This window comes from Halichondria panicea, chromosome 1 (assembly GCF_963675165.1).
Source record: "Halichondria panicea chromosome 1, odHalPani1.1, whole genome shotgun sequence".
Classification (NCBI taxonomy): domain Eukaryota; kingdom Metazoa; phylum Porifera; class Demospongiae; order Suberitida; family Halichondriidae; genus Halichondria; species Halichondria panicea.
In genome coordinates this window covers 6738687-6758361 of record NC_087377.1, presented here as the reverse complement: position 1 = coordinate 6758361, position 19675 = coordinate 6738687, and the positions used below count along the sequence as shown (strand labels likewise).

Below are 19675 nucleotides of genomic sequence, written 5' to 3'. Positions count from 1 at the left end.
TGCTTGAGGGACGACCACGTCGCCACCTCGTGCCCGTTGAGCCCTCAGAGTGCTCCCCCCTCCACGGGATACCATCCACCCCCACCCCCACCCAACCCACTTCCCTCCCAATGGGGCCGGGCCACACAGCCCCCCCATCGCCAATCCCAGGAACTATGCTACCGGTGGAATAGAGGACTTTGCAAGGTGGCCGACAACCGATGCCGCTACACTCACGCCTGCAGAGAGTGTAGAGGAAACCATCGGGCCCATTCATTGCCACCGCACCAACCCCCAGGGCGGTCGCGACAGGTCTCCTGGTCCCCGTTGGTCCCCCGGTCCACGCCCCTTCCAGGGCCCCAGTTTCCGTCGATACTAGCCCCCGCAGGGGAGGAACTGACTTGTTGTAGGCTCCTATCTATCACTTGTTTCACGTCTACCTCATGAATATTTTATCACTTGTTTCAGGTTCACCTCATTTACATTCGGTTTGCATGCTATGTATCTATTAGGATAGCGAAGTAGTATAATTCCACCCCAAGGTGTGATTGCATTATGCAAACTTAACGGACGCGTTATTCACGCACACCCCATGCAACCACAGAATGGCTCCAAATGTACCCGTACACAGCCGATCTCCTATGCCTCGACATGGCGAGACCACTGACCTGTGAACCCTCCCTCTCACTCGATAGGGTGACGACCCCCCTCATAGCCCCGCAGTGGCAGAGAGCACTCTCTCACCATCCAGACCGGGCGTTTGCCCGATACATCCTGAAGGGGTTAACAGAGGGCTTCAGGACAGGGCACCGTACAGCTAACCCCCTCCGCTCTGCCACCGGGAATATGCCATCTGCCTCCCAACACCCCGAGGTTATCGACGAATATCTACGATCAGAACTATCCCTGGGCAGAATGCTCGGCCCTTTCTCCCTCGACCAGGTCCCACCCCACACCCATGTCCATCGCATGGGTCTCACACCTAAAGGTCACAACACCGGCAAGTGGAGGCTCATAACAGACCTCTCATACCCCCGCGGGGCGAGTGTCAACGACGGCATAGACCCCCGTCTCTGCTCCCTTTCCTACACCTCTGTCGACGACGTTGCACGTCGAGTCTCGGCCATGGGCATCGGAACCCTCATGGCAAAAACTGACATAGCCTCTGCCTATCGTATCATTCCAGTCCACCCAGAGGACCGCGTCCTCCAAGCAATTCAGTGGCGCGGCAGCACATATATTGACCCGATGCTGCCGTTCGGTCTCAGATCGGCCCCCAAAATTTTCAGTGCGGTCGCCGACGCTTTTGCCTGGCACCTCCACCAGATTGGTATCCCCGACGTGGACCACTACCTGGACGATTTTATCGTCTTGGGACCCCCCCTTTCCCCGTTATGCCAGCAATACCTGCATCAGCTGCAGACTGAGTGTAGCCTGCTAGGCATACCCCTAGCCGCACACAAGACAGAAGGTCCGACCACCTGCCTGACTTTTCTCGGGATCGAGATAGATTCAGTCGCTGCCAGGCTCCGCCTCCCGGCTGACAAGCTGGAACGTCTCACCCTCCTACTTCACGAATGGGCTTTCAAGAGGTCATGCTTACAAAAAGAACTCGAATCTCTGATCGGCCTCCTCAACCATGCATGCAAGGTCATCAGGCCCGGACGGTCTTTCCTTCGCCGTATGCTCGACCTGCTACACACTACGTGCCACCCCCCACGGGGGGTAGTCCCAATCCGCTTGAACAAAGGCTTCCAATCGGACCTAGCATGGTGGTTAACCTTCACCGAGGCCTGGAACGGCACCTCCCTCCTCGCCACCCCATTTCACATGCCCCACGCCACGATGACGTCAGACGCGTCCGGGTCATGGGGCTGCGGAGCATGGTATCTCCGTTCCTGGTTCCAAATCACCTGGGATTATCGATCCTCTGCGCTGACGATTGCAGAGAAGGAATTCCTCCCCATCATTCTGGCTTGTGCCACTTGGGGAAGATCATGGCATGGCCACCGAGTCACATGCCGCTGCGACAACCAGGTGGTGGTAGCCAGTCTTCGCTCCAGAACCAGCAGGTCCAGAGGAATCATGCATCTTCTGCGCTGTCTGACCTTTGTGGAGGCGCACTATCATATGCACATTGACTCGATTTACATTGACACCCACTCAAACCATTTAGCTGACGATTTGTCTCGTAATCGCCTTTCCTCCTTCCTTTTAAAGGTACCACATGCAGACACCTTCCCGTCCCAAGTGTCTCTGCCTCTAATGGACCTCCTCCTGGATCAACAGGCGGACTGGACGTCTCGAGTCTGGAGAACTCAGTTCAGTTCTATTTTCAGCAGGGACTAGCCCCTTCGACACACAGGACATACAAGTCAGCTACCACCCGTTTTCACAAATTCTGCACTCGTTATAATGTTTCATCCCCGTTCCCGGTCACTGAGCACCTCCTCTGTCTTTTCGTGTCGTTCCTGGCCGATGAGGGACTTGCACCTCAGACATGCAAGTCCTACCTAGCGGCAATTCGGAACATGCAAATATCCCTCGGTCTCCCGGATCCGAGGGAACAGTCTTCCCTTCCTGTCCTCAAAAGGGTTCAAGCGGGCATCAGCCGTACTAGAATGTTGAGGGGAGCGACTTCCCGGATCCGACTTCCCATCACGATCACTCTCTTGTCCCAGTTACATGACTCACTTATGTCTTCTCCTAACCCCGAAAAACTGGTTTTATGGACCATTGCGTCAACGGCATTTTTCGGTTTCTTTCGTCTAGGCGAACTCCTCCTACCCTCCTCCGCGGCATATGACCCTGCAACCTGCTTGTCCTGGGGGGATATTGCCATCGACAGCAGGGACAACCCGTCAATGGTACAAGTCCGGCTTCGGAAGTCGAAATGCGACCAGTTCGGCAAGGGAGCCCAGATTATCCTGGGTAACACTGGCACTCGGCTGTGCCCGGTCAGTGCAATTCTCCGGTATACGGAAGCCAGGAAGAGCCAACCACAAGGACCTTTCTTCCTTTTATCTTCTGGTGTCCCTGTGACCAAGATGTGGTTTACTGCCCAAATAAGAGACATTCTCCGACTCCTCGGCCTCCCGCAGGATGACTACGCCGGCCACAGCTTCCGCATTGGCGCGGCAACCACAGCAGCCATGGTGGGAATCGCTGACTCCTCTATTCAGACCCTGGGACGGTGGCAGAGCGCTGCCTTTCTCCAGTATATTCGAACCCCGGCGAGCCAATTGGCTTCATTTGCCCGGACAATGTCGGCGTCCTCGCCCCCCACGACGGGTGGTCGCTCAGAACCCTGAACTTGGACTTGAACTATTTTGGTGTACTCATTTTTGTTTTCTTGCTTCTATGCATTCATTTTGGTAACACCGGGTAGCTATTTTCTTATTATTTTTGGGGAGTATAATTCTACTACATATTGCCTGTCTTATTCCAGTCGATATGTATTCCTTGGGGCTGAATGAGGGCCCCCCCCCAAACACTTACGTGCTTAATGCTAACAACGGGGGCCCCTCTCTCAGTACTCCCCCAAAACCTAACCACAGTCACGTGACCCCCAACCCCGACAGGGTTCAAAGGGCACGCGACTCCAGCTTAGACCCGGTACTGCCAAAATTGTAATAATATCCACGCTCGGATATGACTCACTACTTCCTGACTCTTGCGACCATAGTTAAATGTAGTTTAATGTAGTTAAACGTAGTTAACGTGAAGCATCACAACCGCGGCCTTACCTCGGCTGTAGAGGTGCTTGGGCTTGGCCCCGTACATCGCGCATGCGTGACCTACTCTCTTACACGTGTAATACTTCTCCCGAGTACAGTGCTAGTGACTGAGGCTCAACTCTTGAGCCTCCCTCCCTCCCTATCAAACACGGTCTCTGACCATTTCTTTCCATCATACGATGTGATTACCGGTATGGGGGCTGAATGAGGGCCCCCCCCAAACACTTACGTGCTTAATGCTAACAACGGGGGGCCCCTCTCTCAGTACTCCCCCAAAACCTAACCACAGTCACGTGACCCCCAACCCCGACAGGGTTCAAAGGGCACGCGACTCCAGCTTAGACCCGGTACTGCCAAAATTGTAATAATATCCACGCTCGGATATGACTCACTACTTCCTGACTCTTGCGACCATAGTTAAATATAATTTCTGGAACATTAGTATAGTAAATTTGCAGGTATCACCCTAACTTTAACAGTAAGTAGGGACATACTTTTGCAAGTTTTACCCTAAATGTCAACCACCAACTTTGACCACAGATTACTTGATACTATGATTTACTGTTTGTGTTTCCCAGTTTTAATTTTTTCCCTTGTTCATATCTCTAAAAGTTATATCATTAGAAAGCCCTTTGTTTACACATCAACCTAATCTCTTTCTTGTTTACTTCAATCTATGTATGTATAGCATGTGTAGCATTGTGTGTGTGCTTGTTGTTCTTCAACTTTACTAAAATTGAATTTCCAATACTACAATACATTATCAATGTTACCCAAATAGTTTAGGGTCATCTAAGAGTAAACATCTAGGCCACAAACCACTTAGCAACCACTTAGCAGGCACACAGCTGGTAAAATCTGGGATGGCCTGCACAAAACAGTTGGTATCTCAGTAATTAGTACTTATACGGCAAAAGTAAATACATCATTAAAATAGCTTATTCAAAGAGCAACATTTTGAGATTAAAATTAAGTTCATAGGGGGTAGAGTAGGGTGGAGTTATGATTTTTCTAATCCGTGTATATATATTTGGCTTTATTCCCCCCTTAATCGAGGCCAACGTTAGAGAAAAATGGCCAGGCACAAAATAAGAGACAACAATTGTTTTACTGTCAGTATAAGAATTTTGCTGCAGTTGCATCCGAACCAAGACGCTCAATTCCTGCTCAACTATTCGAAATTACTTGCAAATATATGGCAGGATCCGAGATGGAGAAACTTGCTAACAAATTTACGCCGTGTTGAAGAAAATGACTATAATTATAGTAACACTATCTATTACTTCTTTCTGGAACTCTTTATGCCAAATTGCTTGCTATTAGTAGTTATAGAGACGTCAATATGTAAATACCTCTTTTGTGAAAAGTTGCTTCTATTTTGGGAACTGTTGGACAGGATCGCATTGAAGACAGTACATATGTCACTACAGAATGCCGGGAGGATGTCATTGTGTCGTCAGAAACTAACCAATCAGAATGCAGTATCATGGCTAACCTACTCTTATATAGAGCTAGTATACATTTTAAGCATCCCTCACATCAAATTTGGTGAGGAAGTAGATAGTTGTTGCACTGTAGAGACGTTGATTCTAAAAAGATGTTAAGTTCAGTATTACGGAAGTTGAGAAGATTCTACTGTATGCGATTGTAATAATTATAATATATATCATTGATGTTTCAAATCAGTTTCATCGTCGCCCTTGGAATAATAGACGTTGCGGAAGGTTCAAACACAATTCAGCAATATTCCTCCAAACAAAGTATTGTTCTATCAAACCGGAGGGATGTTTTCAAAATCGTCTATTCCTCAGATCTTGTGACCCTTCTTAAACTTAGCCAATTGAGACTAGACTTTTTGCCGATTATTACGTTCTTTGAGATGCCCGTGCACTGGTCAATGACAGCGTATCGATACTCAGGAAGGTTTAAACACCTAAAAGAAAACATGGGCGTGGCCAATACCGAAGAAGTGGATATCAGCAGCAGGTTTGTATAATAAATGTGGTGTGACTTCGATTATTTACTTTTCCCACTATTATGTAGTAAGTTTAATTAATTATAGCACTAGAGGTGCTGAGTAAAATAATTTTCTTATAAAACAGAAGGAGATGTCTGTGAAATTTGCACAAGTATAGCTCAGCAGCTATCATATTTGTGGTATAGCCGTTGATTGCTTGATATAATAATTATAATGTGTGTACGAAAAACTTGATGGTAATCTCGCTTTTAAGTATTGTATCAACTTATAACTTATAGGTGTATACTTGGGTCACATAAAGGAAAAATTTCTCGTTTTTGTTCCCGGCATAACGCATAAGCAACTGGAAGTTGTCGAGATGGCTATGAGTCAATGGCGAAAAAGTTGCTGCAACTCATTTTTGTTGCCCCCCCCTCCCCCGGTAGGGGGGGATTCTGTTCAAATCCCCCTATTCCCCTCAGTCAGCACACAGGGGTTTTGACCCAAACATTTGCACACCTCAAAAAAGCAGTCTTTATAAACAAGGTCAGGTCAAATCAAATCCCCCAGTGTGTGGGGTAAACACATTGCTAATTATGCCTCGAGGCGTAGCCGCAGGAGGGATACGGTAAAGCTGACTGTGTGTGTGTGTATTCCAGCAGTAACTGCTCAACGGTTGCAATGCGACGAAAACTAACAGCTTCTATAGGCTTCTAGCCACGTTCTCTTGGATTTTGATTCGTGGATTAGCAAACTAAAGCTTTTTTCTCGAGTTATGGCTAGTTTGACTCACATTGAAGGCTGTTGCAGTCTCTTCAGAATCGCATCATCTGTTCGCACAAACTTTCTATTCAACATATGAGTTAGCCTTGCACTAAAGCGCTAGCTTTTTGTTAGCTACAAGACTCAGAAAATATCTGTTAAAACAGCTAGCTAGCAGTAGCCATTTGTGAAATTGATCTCTTTGGACACACCATTAATTATTCCATGTGTGAGAAAATAATATCCAGATCCAGATCCAGATCCTCCTGGCAGAGGCCTGGTAAGCCACAAAACACTACCATATAACAATATAGATAACAATATACATGTACACAGGTCTTTTCTTCGTAGATATTATATACACTGAACTACAGATTCTGGAAGAATCAATTTTCAATTTTCTTCTTTCTTGAGGTCCTGGTAAGCCACATAATACAACAATAGATGCATGTAAATAAGTCTTTCTTCTCAGTGACTTTATATAGATAAGCTAACTTTCATTATAGATACAGTAGCCCTCATATAAAAGTTCCAGTTTCGTTTTCGTTGCACGAAGCGTTCCGTTTTTACGGCGCCAGAAAAACGCAAATTGAACGGAAGCGTATTATTCATAAACGCACCGTAATTACGTTCCGTTGTACGGGAAAAAAACGGGTAAAATTTGATGAGTCAGTACGCGGTACGCAGCTACAAGTAGCTAGCCGTCTCTTACTCTCTATTAAAGATAGCTAGTCTCTGTGGACGTGGATGGATCTGTCTCTGTACCTTTGCAGAGCAACCATGTTACAGCAGCGTTTAGGGAGTCCAAGAAGGCTTGCAATGCCATCAGAGTTATTTTGCTCAAAGAAATAACAACTCAAAGGTTAGATCTATTAGTGCAGTGGCAAAGGTGATTGATTTGAACCTTTTGACAGGTTGTGATTGGAGTGTCAGCAGTATAAAGATAGTGAGTGTCCAAGGTAGTAGTCATTCATTTATCAACCATTTTGAAGATTGAAGATATTTAACAAGATTATGGCTTTGAGAAGTGTTTTGAAGGAACTTCAGCTAAGAAAGAGTGAGCATATACTGTAGACAGACCTGTACTGTAGTTGTGTGTGTTGGATGTACATGTACATGTATGTTTAATACTTGTAGCTACTGTACTTGCATTAAATAACTCTTCATCTCCCACACAGAGAAGTTTTTCCTTGTGGAGTGGCACTGCGACAAAATGGTCACCGTTGTTGAAGAAAAACACATCCGTGCTCGAGATGGTCCCATTACCAAGGGGAAAGACTACTTCGTAAAATATGGAAGCAAATTCTTGGAAGCAAATGTTCTTGCTACTGGTACGTCTATGTATGTTTTAATGTACATATGTCTGTACAATGCACACTGGTATAAATACATGTATGCTGTGTAGAACAATCTTCATGGTACAAGTTTACTATGTTTGACGTTTTGTTGACAGGGACAAAAGAAGAAATTGAAAAGATTGAGCTAGAACACCACACTGAAGATGACCTGCCAAAGGCAGCAAAGGAACCAGCCAAGAAGAGGGGACGAAAGAGAAAACAGGACGGAGACAAAGAAAACGCCCAAAGCAATAAAAAAAAGAAAACTAAGGAACCAGGAAAAATGTTAACTGTGACAGACCCACAGCTCCCAATAGACCTTACGACGGAGTCTGAAGCCCCCCAACCCCTGGATCTGGATCCCACTGACCACCCCACTGACCCCAAGCCCCAGGATCTGGATCTCACTGACCCCAAGCCCCAGGATATAGACCCCACTGATCCGAAGGCCCAGGATGTGGACCCCGCTGACCCCTGCCAAAATTCTTCATTCAGCTCGGTTATTCCCATGCAGAACATTTTAAAACCGAACCAACATAAGTCCCCTAACCGCAGCCCACCTTCTCCGCAACCACTATTTTCTCCCCTCTCTTCTAACCCCGACTATTACGACTGTGGTAAGTACATGTACATTGTATACTGTACCTTTGTGACTATAATTATACATACATATTTATTACCTCTATTTTGTTTTTTTACAGATAACCATAATCCAAGTGATATGGTAATCAGCAACCAATCAGTCGAGTATAGTAACAACGATACTGCTGAGTCCACAGAGCTCCTTCAGGCCAGGCTGGACATACACGAGCTACAAGAAAGAGTGGGCATTCTTGAGCACACCCTGACGTCTGTGCTAGAGCGGTTGAAGCAACACGAAGAGCGGTTGGAGCGACAATGGCATGTATCCGCATCTCAACTGCAGATGCCAAGCCCCGTCAACCACTCGTACAACCCACCTATTAACACCTCTTCACCTCAAACCCCACACAGATTTCTCCAACCCTATCGAGTACAGCAGCCACCCCAACCCCAAGTACAGCAGCCACCCCAACCCCAAGTACAGCAGCCATCCCAACCCCAAGTACAGCAGCCACCTCAAACCCCTTCTCAAGCCCAGCAGCCAGTCAACGCAGACCCCAGTCCACTTCCACTGCGCGGAGAGAAGGCCATGGACTCTGCCTTGCCATCTTCCGAGATAAAAAAGGACAGATTACAATCAAAAAAAGACACTTTGGCCCAGAACAAAAAATTTCACTATGAAAGCAAGGCGCCGACACTGGCGTTGCGATTGGCGAAACTTACGTATTTTGGAGAGGACGTAATGGCCAGGTGTACACCAAATGGATGTAGAGACCGACCAGCTCTTCCAAGACAAGAACTCTACGAGCTGAAGTCGGAGATATTTAGACTATTCCCAATTTACTGGTGCAATCCAGTGGGATTTGAAGCTCTATGGGGAAATTGTTTGACAGCAATTGAGCAAGGCTGTAAAAGAATGAGGAGATCGGCTCTAACAAATCAAGTGAATTAATGCTAACATTATTATTTTTAAAGTCACATTGTTTTACACTTTTTCACTGTTAATTGCACTTACTTGGTTACTTGTATTTTATTTTATTGCACACTGTCTTTTTCACTGTTAATTTTGTTTATTGCACTTACTTGGTTACTTGTATTTTATTTTATTGCACACTTATTTGTTTTGCATCATCTGCACATCACTTCTTTACTATAACTTCATCATAATAACTTCATACAGTAAAAAAAATAGAATTGTGTAATAGTGTACAAGTTACTATGCTGTCAGTAGCCAGTTGCTGCTCCTTGTAACTCTATAACTTTGGGAATTACTTTCTTCAGATGGCCTATGTATTTCCCGCATTTTGCAATCGTAACTGTTTTCCAAAATTTCTGTATTCCATCGATCAGTTCTTGCTTGGTCTTGGGTTTTATTTCTCTCCTGAGGAATTCTTTTAGCTCGTGCCAGAGGTTTTCTATGGGATTACAGTCCGGGCTTTCTGGTGGTGTCTTCCACCAGTTGACCCCATTCACTCTCATATAATCAGCAGCATGTCGTGACGTATGTTTTGGATCATTGCCTTGCATAAAGCGATGGCCGTTAGGGTAGATGCTATTGATAAATGGGATGAGGGTTGCATCAAGGATGGACGTGTACAGTGGGGCATCCATTATTCCTTCAAATATACAGACAGCTGTTCTTCCCCTCAAGCTAATTCCAGCCCAGACATGTACCTTAGTTGGATGTTTTGGTCTGTAGGGGGAGACACAAATGCATGGTCATGAATGACACGGAGGAAAATACACAAATTAATAATTATACAGTCATGTACATCTATGTGTTAATGCAATGTGCTATACCTCGGTTTCGGTCTAGGAGGCTCTCCTATTTTTCTCCAGCACGTTCTTCTGTGGGACTCCATTTGTACTGAGCATTCATCCGACCATATAACGTCTTCAAAATTGTTGTGCAGGTTAGCACTTGCCCAGTCCCGTCTCTTGACCTTGTTGACATCTCTTATAAGCTGACAGTAAGCTGATCCTCTAAAAGTCCAGCCGAGAATGGTTCTAGCTCTGAGGATAGTGGCTAGACTGAGGTTAATCCCATTCTGGTTACAGAGAGCAAAGAGCTGAACGGCAGTAGTCTCATCATCTAGTCTCATCTGCGTTTCAACAAGCCTTTTCACTTCAGATGTGATCTTGGTTGGTCTGCTGCTACCTTCTTTTCTTTTGATTGTTCCAGTCTCCAAGTATCTGGTCAGAAACTTCCATATTCCTCGCCTACTGGCAATAATGCCCTCGTCTCGAAGCTTCTTAGCAATCGTTGGGGCTCTATAGCCACGTCTGTAGAAGATCAGAATTCTCTGTTTCGTATAATCACTGAACACCATCTTGAAATAATATAATACTGGCTAGATCTAGCTGGCGAGCTATCAGCAACGCTACAGTACAGTTATCAGACGCTAAAGAAGACTAGATTTACCCCACGTGGCCTCCGTTATTACGGAATAAGAACGGAAATTTTTCTTACCGTTTCCGTTCCGTTCTAAATTTTAATGAGCCTCGCCCAACGTTACCGTTTCGTTACTACGCAAACGTTTTGACGCCGTTGAACGCTACGGAACGGGAACTTTTATATGAGGGCTACTGTAGCACTCTAATACTTTTGAGCGAAAGCAAAAACATGGCGAGAGGCATTAGCACAGCGCCAGCTTGAACACTAGTTATTGCATTATTAAGGTCAATCACAAACACTTGACTAGCAGTTATATTTTGTTGTTTTGCTCAACAACAAAAGGGTTACACAAGCCTAGTGATCACCTTGATTGCTAGCTATAAATGCGTTCTATACGCGTACGTACGATTCTTGTCATCATTGGTCAGGTGACCTGGCCAAAAAGTTCAGACTACCGTATAGCACGAAATTTACCTGCTATAACGTAAAGATTTCCGGTAAGCAGTCATTCCGCGAACATTGTGCAATGAAATATAAGTGAAAAATAAATAAATTTCGTGCTCTACGGTATTAAAGTGCTCAGCGATTTGCTCAGACAATCTCTCCCCTATACGCCTAGGTACTAGGTACGTATAGGAGGGCGGCTGATATGTACAAGAGATGATAATTTATGTTGGGGCATTATAATTAGCACCTAAGATGATAAATAAACTAAATGCTTACCGAATTAAGAAGGGTTTTCTTTAGGAGGAAAGGACAGTTTTCGTGGCTGCTTCTTCTTTCAACTCATCTTCTTGCAGCTCTTGATCTGATCCTCAAGACTGCCACGAGGTCAAAAAGAACACGCATGTCAACTATGCTAAAAATGGCTGCAAATAAAATTCTGTTGCTAATACTGGTAATACACACGATCCTTGCCAGCTGATTTGGCTCAAGTTTTTCAGCAGCTATTTGCACTGTCTCACAATGACATGACACTCAGTCACCAAAATTAGCTCATACTGGCACCATTTTTCAAATTGATCATTCAAAGACCATGCTATAACTTGCATGCTTTTCAGTTTGTTAATTAATTGCCATTGAATATTGTTCATGCTGCATGAACAATATTCAATGGCAATTCAATTCACAATTTTATGCATAGGTGATTGATGTATGCAACTGATTTAATATTGATGGACAAAAATTGATTCGTATTTTAATATGTAAATTTAATCACAGATGATAATTCATGCCCCATTCCTCCGGATGTAGAGAATAGTAAAATTCAAATTCTCGACTCAAGCGACGATATAGTTGTGCCTTGTTGCCAGGGGATACCTGCATTGGGAGTGATACACTTGTAATTAATGTGTGGATAGATTTAAATGCTGACAACACACAGCCCTAACTTGTTAATTCAAGTAAACACACTATAAAATGCCACAGGTTGACTGCTATAATTATATACATGCAACTACATTGTAGCTTAAAATTGAATTGCAGTCAACCATGACCTCACTCAGCGTGTGTCTTCCTATACAGTAAGACTAATGCAATTAACGTACAATCGTAGACCAAGTAAACACTGTATACATGATGAAGTGCGAATACTAGGGAATAATCCTTTCTTTGTACAATTGTCTCAAACGCATGTACATTATTTAAGAACGTTGCACAAGTACCCATGACCCCACCTGTGAGAAGTAGTCTTCTAGTAAGGAGGAGGTGGGCTCTGTCTTATGAGCTATTGACTCAGGGTAGAGACCAAACGGAATGTCTGTGTGTGTGTGTGGGGGGGGGGGGAGAAGGTTGCGTTAGACAAGTATGATGTACTTTTAGGGAGGATGTCTATGCCGAACACTTCACTATCGGAGATTCCACCCATTAACCACACCCCTTTCCATATCCCAGGAGCTGATGGACCGAGGACTGTGACCATCGAGGAATTGAAGGAGCGTACAAAAGTGATCAACCCTCAACTTTACATAATATGGTAACAGCTCTTGGTCATACGATGATTACTTAAATCATTCAGAATCTCAACACAAAAATATTTAGACGTCTCAAAAGTGAAACTGTCACCTTGCACTTACTTAGATACTCCATTAGTGCATAGATGTCATATTCCAGAGTCTTGAAGCTCAGGTATACGTCAAACTTCACGGCGCAAGGGTTACACAGATCTAGAAATGGCTTGAAATGTTCATTGTACATGGTAAGAGGAAAAGTGTTCATGAACTGAACGAATTCGTCAAAGCTCGGATGAATGTCATCCGTGGAATTGTTAATGGATATCCACTTCTCGAAGTCCTGGCGACGATAACGTTTTAGTATAAATGCCTTTAATCGCTCTGGAAAAAGTTTACGAAGATCTGCAGATATGGATTAGTAAAAGTTAAAGCAGCCAGAGCAGGTTAAAATAATAATACAAAGAATTAAGCAAACACCTCGGAGCAAACGTTCAAAATTATAGTGTCATTCTCATTGTCCTATGTACATGAACAATCACATGACTTACTGGCAATGAACGGTCTCTCCAGCTTGTTCTTGTAGGCGGATAGTAATCTTTCCAGGGGGTTTCTGACAATGGCAAACTTGAGATAATGGGTGAGGCGATACAAAGCTTCAGAGTGAGTGAGGTTGCGGAACGAGTGGACCTACACAGAGAGAGAGACACTGAGTTGGACAATCTCCGGGGAGGGAGGGTAATGGTGGAATACATCCAAGTAGTAACATGGCAAAATGTGTAGCATAAATTGATAAAGCAAACAGTGCAAAACTATTATACATCATCAACATGTAATTTTATTTTTTCACGAACAGCACTGCTAGGTGTACGTATTTGCATTATGTAGCAATGTGTATTCAGTCTCGACAAAAGCTAGAGCAGGATGATATTTCAAAGTCCAGTATCAATGATGTTCGAATATACATTTTTGGTTCCATAATTATAAGAACAGTTTTCTGATTCGTTAATACGCTGCCATTGCCCCCTCCCCCCACTCACCTCTTTGAGCACAGTCTCCGCTGGTCTGTTCTCTTTACTAGCCTCTGGGGGGAGTATTCCATTGAGCACCAACATCAACCGCTTCATGTTACTACACCCGTTCTTCGGAACATAACAGAACACCATCTTTCTCGTGTCGTCATAGAGAAGGTGTTGAAAGAGATTGTCCAGCTCAGCATCTTCTAGAGGTAGAGTAGAGGAAGGATGAGTGTGTTGTCGACAAAACAGGTCCACCTGATCATGCTGGAACTGTGTATATGCGGGTATACATATGGGGAGGAGGTGATTATGCGGAGAGATATAAAGAAGGAGAGAGACATTTTTTATTACATGCACGCATTACACGGAACAATAAACGGCAGTAAATCTAACAATTTTTAAAACTGTTCTGCGCGTGCTTTGAAAGATTGAGCCACACCCAAAACACTTGATCAGATGCAATGGCTGACTATTTGCATTTTTTGCTAGGCCATTTGTGTTAATTGCACGGAAATTGGCCAACAGCCAGCTGTTATTATGTACACTGTACATGTACATGTACTCACAGGTGCAGTAGTTTGAGTAGCCAGAGGGCGAGTGTACATGATAAAGCACTCAGTATTACGTGCACATCTCCAAACTGACCTTTGCTCTTTGCAAGAGGTCAGGGTTCAAACTGGTTTTGGTCACGCTTCTCTCACTCGGGTCAGTGCTGTTTATGGTCATGGTGATGAACTTCAGCCTGAAATATGAAATATGTGATAAACAAGGGCAGCTCTACACATCACTACATGCTCCCCATGCCAAGTTCACCTTTCAAGGCACTTTCTAACCTAAACGATTACCAGCTAGACACAACTGACCTATGGTTGACGACAGTTGAATTAACCCTCCAGTCACTAGAAAAGCCTCGATCTGCTAAATTGTAGCTTTGTTTAACCCTTGCACCTTTGAACTTTTTGAGATCTTCATTCATCTGTGGTGGCTTTATCTTTTTCTTGTTCTTGGGAGTAGGTGTGGAAATAGTAAGACTACCAGTGACCCGTGATGGAAGCACATGATGGGGTAAGTAAATCTCTCTTGTAGCTGAGTTTGCATTACGAGGAAGATTGTTAAGACGTGACAGAACTTCGCTTGTAGCCGTTTCTCCATTAAATATTTTAATTTCGATTTCTGAGTCTTGATTCAACTCGCTACCTGTTAAATATTGAGCTGCTTTTTGATTAGGTTTGAAAACTTCCTCAGTGACAAATTTATTGAGTTTTGCTTTAATTTCGAGTTGGTTTCTTTGCTCTAAATCGCTGAGCACAGCTCTCACTATACTAGCTTTTTGTTGCAGTACTGACAATTGATTGAAAGGCACTCCATACTGTGCAAATGACTCCCTATACAAGTGTGATTCGTTTAGACATACTATATTCGGGTCTTGAAGGTATTGATTCTTGGTGGATATGATTTGCAAAGTCTTGATTGTACGATTATCTGGTGACCTGTTGTCCTGGCAATCAGTTACAATTTTAACAGGCAATTGCGTAATTTCTCTGTCTTGCAGTAACTGCCTCAACATTCGCTTACTAGTAATGTACATGTGCTGATCCAACGAGTTAACCCGTCCTCGTCGCCATGATTGTACATTGATAGTAGACACATGCTGTACGGTCAACAGAAGTTCGTAAGAGATGAGGAAGATTGCCAGTAGGGTGAGTAAGAGTAAGAATCTTTTGACTCTTCTCATGTCTCTCCAAATGTGGTACCTGTAAGTATGAAGTGTGTGATGTGTGATGTGTATTTATGTTGAGCACTGTAATGGTGGTAAATTAGTACTTCTGTTTATAATTATATCCTGTCATGCAGTTGCTAGGATATGCCCAGAGGGGGTACGTCACGAGTGCCTCGCTTTAGTCTCTAAAGTAATGTTGAGCGTGGGCGGATAATTGGATATGCCCAGGTACATGTATAACTGTGATAATTCCCCTATGATATTTCCCCCGAGACATGTTTGGTACAAGATCTTATAGATAATTTTGTCTACTTTCGTAGTTCTGAGACTCCAGCTGGGTGGCTTTGAGTAAATGCGTAACGTATAGCTAGCCAATCACATAGGATATATAACACTCCTACTATGGTTGTTGCTAGGGATTTATGGCAACATAAACTACCTCGCCCTCAGGCTACACCCTTGGGCTTGGTGGTTTACGGCCATAAAACCCATATAGAACCAAATAACGTATACATGTACTATCTCGTCGTGCACCTCAATTATTTTTATTAAAGATTTTTAACTGTTGCTGTGCGGACCTATTGCCCTAACCCTCTAACACCACCAGTTATTTGCTTATCTTATCAACGTTTCGGCTGCTGGGCAACAACTATCAAGACTATTAGAATGTGAATCAGACGGCATAAAAAAGGGCATTATGCTGCACATTGTATATGTGTTGTTGTTCTAAGCAGTGCCTAGATATTTTGAACAGCACAAGGATAACTTTAGTGTATGTATTACATCTAGCTAACGCTAACAATAATATGTATAATATGCACAATACAAATTGCACCATTGGATTATACTTGCACAGCCATAAATACATGTAGCACATCACCCGATGGCTTCTGTTTGCCTATGGCATAACACTATCTCCAACAACATCCTCTGAAAGCCTCACTCATCAACATCACTCTAGGGAATAGTCCGTGACAGTGGACAATGGAGAGTTTCTCTTACAAATTACAGGTCTTGCTACGTGGTACGTAGAGTCAAAAACTTTACTATAACTCAATACTCATTTACACCTAGGGTTAGGGTGCACCATTTTACCATGAATGCAAAGCGTTGCCTAGGTTCCGTTGCGAAGGAGGCTAACTGCCACATAGAAAATGTATACGCACGTACAGGTAGATGCATTTTCCTCAGCCTAGCTAGTTGCAAAAAATGTGAATGCTTAGAACTGACGGAAGACGTAATAATTATTATAGAAGACCTGGGTTTGATACAAACAGCTCATGCAGACTAACACAATACTCTATTGTAGAATCCTAAATCAGAGGAATAACTGTACTAGCATGTTAGCAAAATAATGTTTAACCTTGCAGCCTAACTCGACTCTTGCATACTGTACTGCACTGCACTGTATCCTAAAATCCCCTTCAGAATGTAACAAACACAGTTGAAACTAAGTGTATCAGTGACAGAGTTTTGAAAGTTACGCTGCCAGACAGATCTTACCTTGTAAAGATCAGGACACAGTCGGAGTCGGCACTAAAGAATAGCTTTATCCTGTGGGAACTTCCAGTTGAACAATAATATTAATGGTCGATCATAGAACTTGTGATTATCATTCAGTACTTTGTGCTGACGTTGGCATATTCTGTCATTGACAATCATTTCCACGTGGCCCAAAAGAAACAAAGTGAAAATGCCCAAGTCCAAAAGAAATCGCATTGGTAAGAGATCAACTAGTCTATAATATCTAACTGCTGATGTAGGTCTACAATATGCCATCATCTGAAGTGCCACCATTTTGACCCAGATCTAATAATGCATGCTTTTTGCCAATGAAAAAACCTTAGTTTGCTGCTAATTTCTGCTTTGCATGTACCTCTTCTTAGATCTGTCTCTGTCTTGTAGTTCTACACGTAGTACAAGCTCTTGCTGAGGTGTGCTCTGTAGTTAGGTCTGCCTTGTAGCTTTGCATAGGTACGTACAATAACATGCTTTTGGCATTCATCGAAAATGAAGTAGCACCGAAAATACTTTTATAGTCTAAGAGCATTCTGAAAGATCTTAACTGTGTATATTTAATTATTTCTCTGTACATGCAGTGACGCTCAGTAAGACGAGGTCCAAAGGACATGAGTTGAAGGGTGCTTTATTGCAAGAGGCAAGTTTGACACTCTTATTATCCCTGTGTTGATCGTCATAGTACAGTTGTATAGAACGTAGTTATCCTTTTCCAGTTTTCGAGCCATTACTATATACCTTCCAATTTACTATCCTAACGATATTTACCCACCAATCTGTTTCCCATTCACTATTCTCAATCTAATGATCTTTACCCACCAAGTTGTTACCCATAATTACCCATTTACTATCCTAATGATCTTTACCCACTAATCTGAGTCCCATTCATGCACTATCTAACGTTCTTCACCCACCAAGTTGTTACCAAACTGTTTCGCATTCACTATCCTAATGATCTTTACCCACCAATCTCTTTCCCTCCCTTTACTAAAGAATCTGCTTACAATAGTAGATAACTGCTCAGTCATATTGTACTCCCCTCCGTACACCCACAGGTCCGAGACTGCTGTGACAAGTACGCCCACCTCTTTGTATTTAATATTGACAACATGCGCAATGCCAAGCTCAAGGACCTGCGCACTCACTGGAAAGACTCGAGATTCTTCTTTGGCAAGAACAGAGTGATGCAGCTGGCCCTGGGACGCTCAGACAGTGACGAGTATCGGACTGGGCTGCGTTTTGTGTCAGAGGTGGGTGCTGTGGTTAAGTAATGCTGTTTAGCGTTTAGCCTATAGGATAAAGAAATACATAAAAAAGAAAAAAGATTGCTCAAAACCTTGTGTAAACTAGATCATTCTTATGACTTTACTAATTCAGTTTGACTCCACCGTCCACCATCCCCTGAATATAGGAACTGAAGGGCAGTGTGGGCCTATTCTTCAGCAACGGGGACAAGACGAGTGTAGTGGAGTGGTTCCAGGACTTCCAAGAGAAAGATCATGCAAGGTCAGGGTTCGTTGCCACGGAGGAGGTGGTGTGTCAACAAGGACCACTCAGCCAGTTTACTCACACCATGGAGCCACAGCTGAGAAAGCTGGGACTGCCCACTGCACTCACGAAAGGTGCGTGTTTATTGTGCTGTGTCTACAAGTGCCCCCCCCCCCAGGATCTGGCAGATTTATTGACAAGGCATTTGTACTGCTATATAATTCTAATGACTTTGAGCTAAAATTGCACCAGAATCGATCTTAAGACTCCATTTTTTTCGGGGGAGCATGCCCCCACACCCCCCTAGTTTAGCGTACACTGAAGCATACGCTGCCGGCCTACATTTTTCATTTGCCCAATTTGCCCCCCCCTGACCCAAAATCCTGGATGCAGCCCTGTTAACTGGTAGGCTTACTTCATGGATGGCTGGTTAGTTTACACACTTAGCCTGGCATACAGTAGTAATCGTTAATGGTAAATGTGTGCGTATAATTATAGTTGTAATTAACATTTCTTAAAATCTCTGCAGGTGCGGTGACATTGCTGGAAGATCACACAGTTTGTAAAGATGGGGACGAGTTGACTCCAGAGCAAGTCAGAATACTGGTAATTTAAGGCTGTTTAAAACAACATAATTCCGCCATTATCATCCCTGGAAGGTTATGTGGTGGATAGTTTACCACCAGTTTATTTGTGTTACGAGCGTTATGCTTGGTAGAAACATTCACTGTGTACACAATTCAATTTGTATCCATAATTATAGTACATTGTACTATGGATATTAAGATTATTTCGTTGTTCACATGCTCATGCAGAAATTGTTGGATGTGAAGATGGCCAGTTTTAAAGTGAACTTGCTGTGTGTGTGGAGTAAGGATGGCAGCTTTGAGAGACTAGATACTAGTGAGTCTACTGCTCAGAAAGACTGTGCCGTTGGCTTGTAATAATTAATAATGTTCTTTGTACTTCCTCTTTATACTGTTTGATTTTGATCAGACATACCTTTGTTGTTTTAACGCCTATCATTTGGGAATTCAAATTCAGGATCGTTTTAACAAGTGGTAACACTTCGGCAATCGGCCTAGTATCTATTAGTTTTTTGGGGTAATTTGAAGTGCAAATGCACTATCACCCAGGCACTATTTTCAACCTAGCATTGCAATAGAGAAATTGGGAATGAGGTTTAATACATACAGTGCATCCAGTAGAATACATATACCACAAATGTGTGC

General features: G+C 43.6%; 5 protein-coding genes across 6 annotated transcripts; 4 read left to right on the top strand and 1 right to left on the bottom strand.

The window, feature by feature from the left end:
• The first annotated feature begins 630 nt into the window (after positions 1-630).
• On the top strand, positions 631-2328 carry LOC135352452 (uncharacterized). Its single transcript, XM_064551635.1, has one exon. The coding sequence runs from the start codon at positions 631-633 to the stop codon at positions 2326-2328; it is 1698 nt and encodes a 565-aa protein (XP_064407705.1).
• A 347-nt stretch (positions 2329-2675) lies between these two features.
• On the top strand, positions 2676-3290 carry LOC135352451 (uncharacterized). Its single transcript, XM_064551634.1, has one exon. It carries the CDS (start codon positions 2676-2678, stop codon positions 3288-3290), a length of 615 nt encoding a protein of 204 aa, XP_064407704.1.
• Positions 3291-6942: 3652 nt separating this feature from the next.
• Positions 6943-9515, top strand: LOC135339572 (uncharacterized). 2 transcript variants are annotated; one of them, XM_064535717.1, is made up of 4 exons: positions 6943-7297; positions 7350-7492; positions 7614-7766; positions 7889-9515. In XM_064535717.1, exons 2-4 carry the CDS (start codon positions 7450-7452, stop codon positions 9304-9306), a joined length of 1614 nt encoding a protein of 537 aa, XP_064391787.1. In that variant the 5' UTR covers positions 6943-7297; positions 7350-7449; the 3' UTR covers positions 9307-9515. The 2 variants fall into 2 exon arrangements, with proteins under 2 accessions (XP_064391787.1, XP_064391795.1); XM_064535725.1 differs by having other exon boundaries at positions 6943-7492.
• A 2382-nt stretch (positions 9516-11897) lies between these two features.
• Positions 11898-17096, bottom strand: LOC135339380 (carbohydrate sulfotransferase 12-like). The gene is made up of 8 exons (XM_064535458.1): positions 16941-17096; positions 14581-15471; positions 14363-14459; positions 13739-13987; positions 13250-13388; positions 12825-13103; positions 12426-12508; positions 11898-12069 (listed from the first exon to the last, which is right to left on the bottom strand). Exons 2-8 carry the CDS (start codon positions 15450-15452, stop codon positions 11965-11967), a joined length of 1824 nt encoding a protein of 607 aa, XP_064391528.1. The 5' UTR covers positions 15453-15471; positions 16941-17096; the 3' UTR covers positions 11898-11964.
• On the top strand, positions 17058-19459 carry LOC135339914 (mRNA turnover protein 4 homolog). The gene is made up of 6 exons (XM_064536159.1): positions 17058-17158; positions 17537-17595; positions 18011-18205; positions 18367-18577; positions 18973-19049; positions 19259-19459. Exons 1-6 carry the CDS (start codon positions 17131-17133, stop codon positions 19385-19387), a joined length of 699 nt encoding a protein of 232 aa, XP_064392229.1. The 5' UTR covers positions 17058-17130; the 3' UTR covers positions 19388-19459.
• The last annotated feature ends 216 nt before the right edge of the window (positions 19460-19675 follow it).

Bases quoted from the DNA above. Each gene is read 5' to 3' on its own strand.
- LOC135352452 (XM_064551635.1), top strand. From the start codon at position 631: ATGGCGAGACCACTGACCTGTGAACCCTCCCTCTCACTCGATAGGGTG.
- LOC135352451 (XM_064551634.1), top strand. From the start codon at position 2,676: ATGTCTTCTCCTAACCCCGAAAAACTGGTTTTATGGACCATTGCGTCA.
- LOC135339572 (XM_064535717.1), top strand. From the start codon at position 7,450: ATGGCTTTGAGAAGTGTTTTGAAGGAACTTCAGCTAAGAAAGA. The intron at 7,493-7,613 runs GTGAGCATATAC...TCTCCCACACAG, and splicing joins GGAACTTCAGCTAAGAAAGA to AGAAGTTTTTCCTTGTGGAG. The intron at 7,767-7,888 runs GTACGTCTATGT...TTTTGTTGACAG, and splicing joins AGCAAATGTTCTTGCTACTG to GGACAAAAGAAGAAATTGAA.
- LOC135339914 (XM_064536159.1), top strand. From the start codon at position 17,131: ATGCCCAAGTCCAAAAGAAATCGCATTG. The intron at 18,206-18,366 runs GTGGGTGCTGTG...CCCTGAATATAG, and splicing joins GGCTGCGTTTTGTGTCAGAG to GAACTGAAGGGCAGTGTGGG. The intron at 19,050-19,258 runs GTAATTTAAGGC...ATGCTCATGCAG, and splicing joins CAGAGCAAGTCAGAATACTG to AAATTGTTGGATGTGAAGAT.
- LOC135339380 (XM_064535458.1), bottom strand. From the start codon at position 15,452: ATGAGAAGAGTCAAAAGATTCTTACTCTTACTCACCCTACTGGCAATC. The intron at 13,389-13,738 runs GTGAGTGGGGGG...CTCTCTGTGTAG, and splicing joins CGGAGACTGTGCTCAAAGAG to GTCCACTCGTTCCGCAACCT. The intron at 12,070-12,425 runs GTGGGGTCATGG...CTCCCAATGCAG, and splicing joins TAGAAGACTACTTCTCACAG to GTATCCCCTGGCAACAAGGC.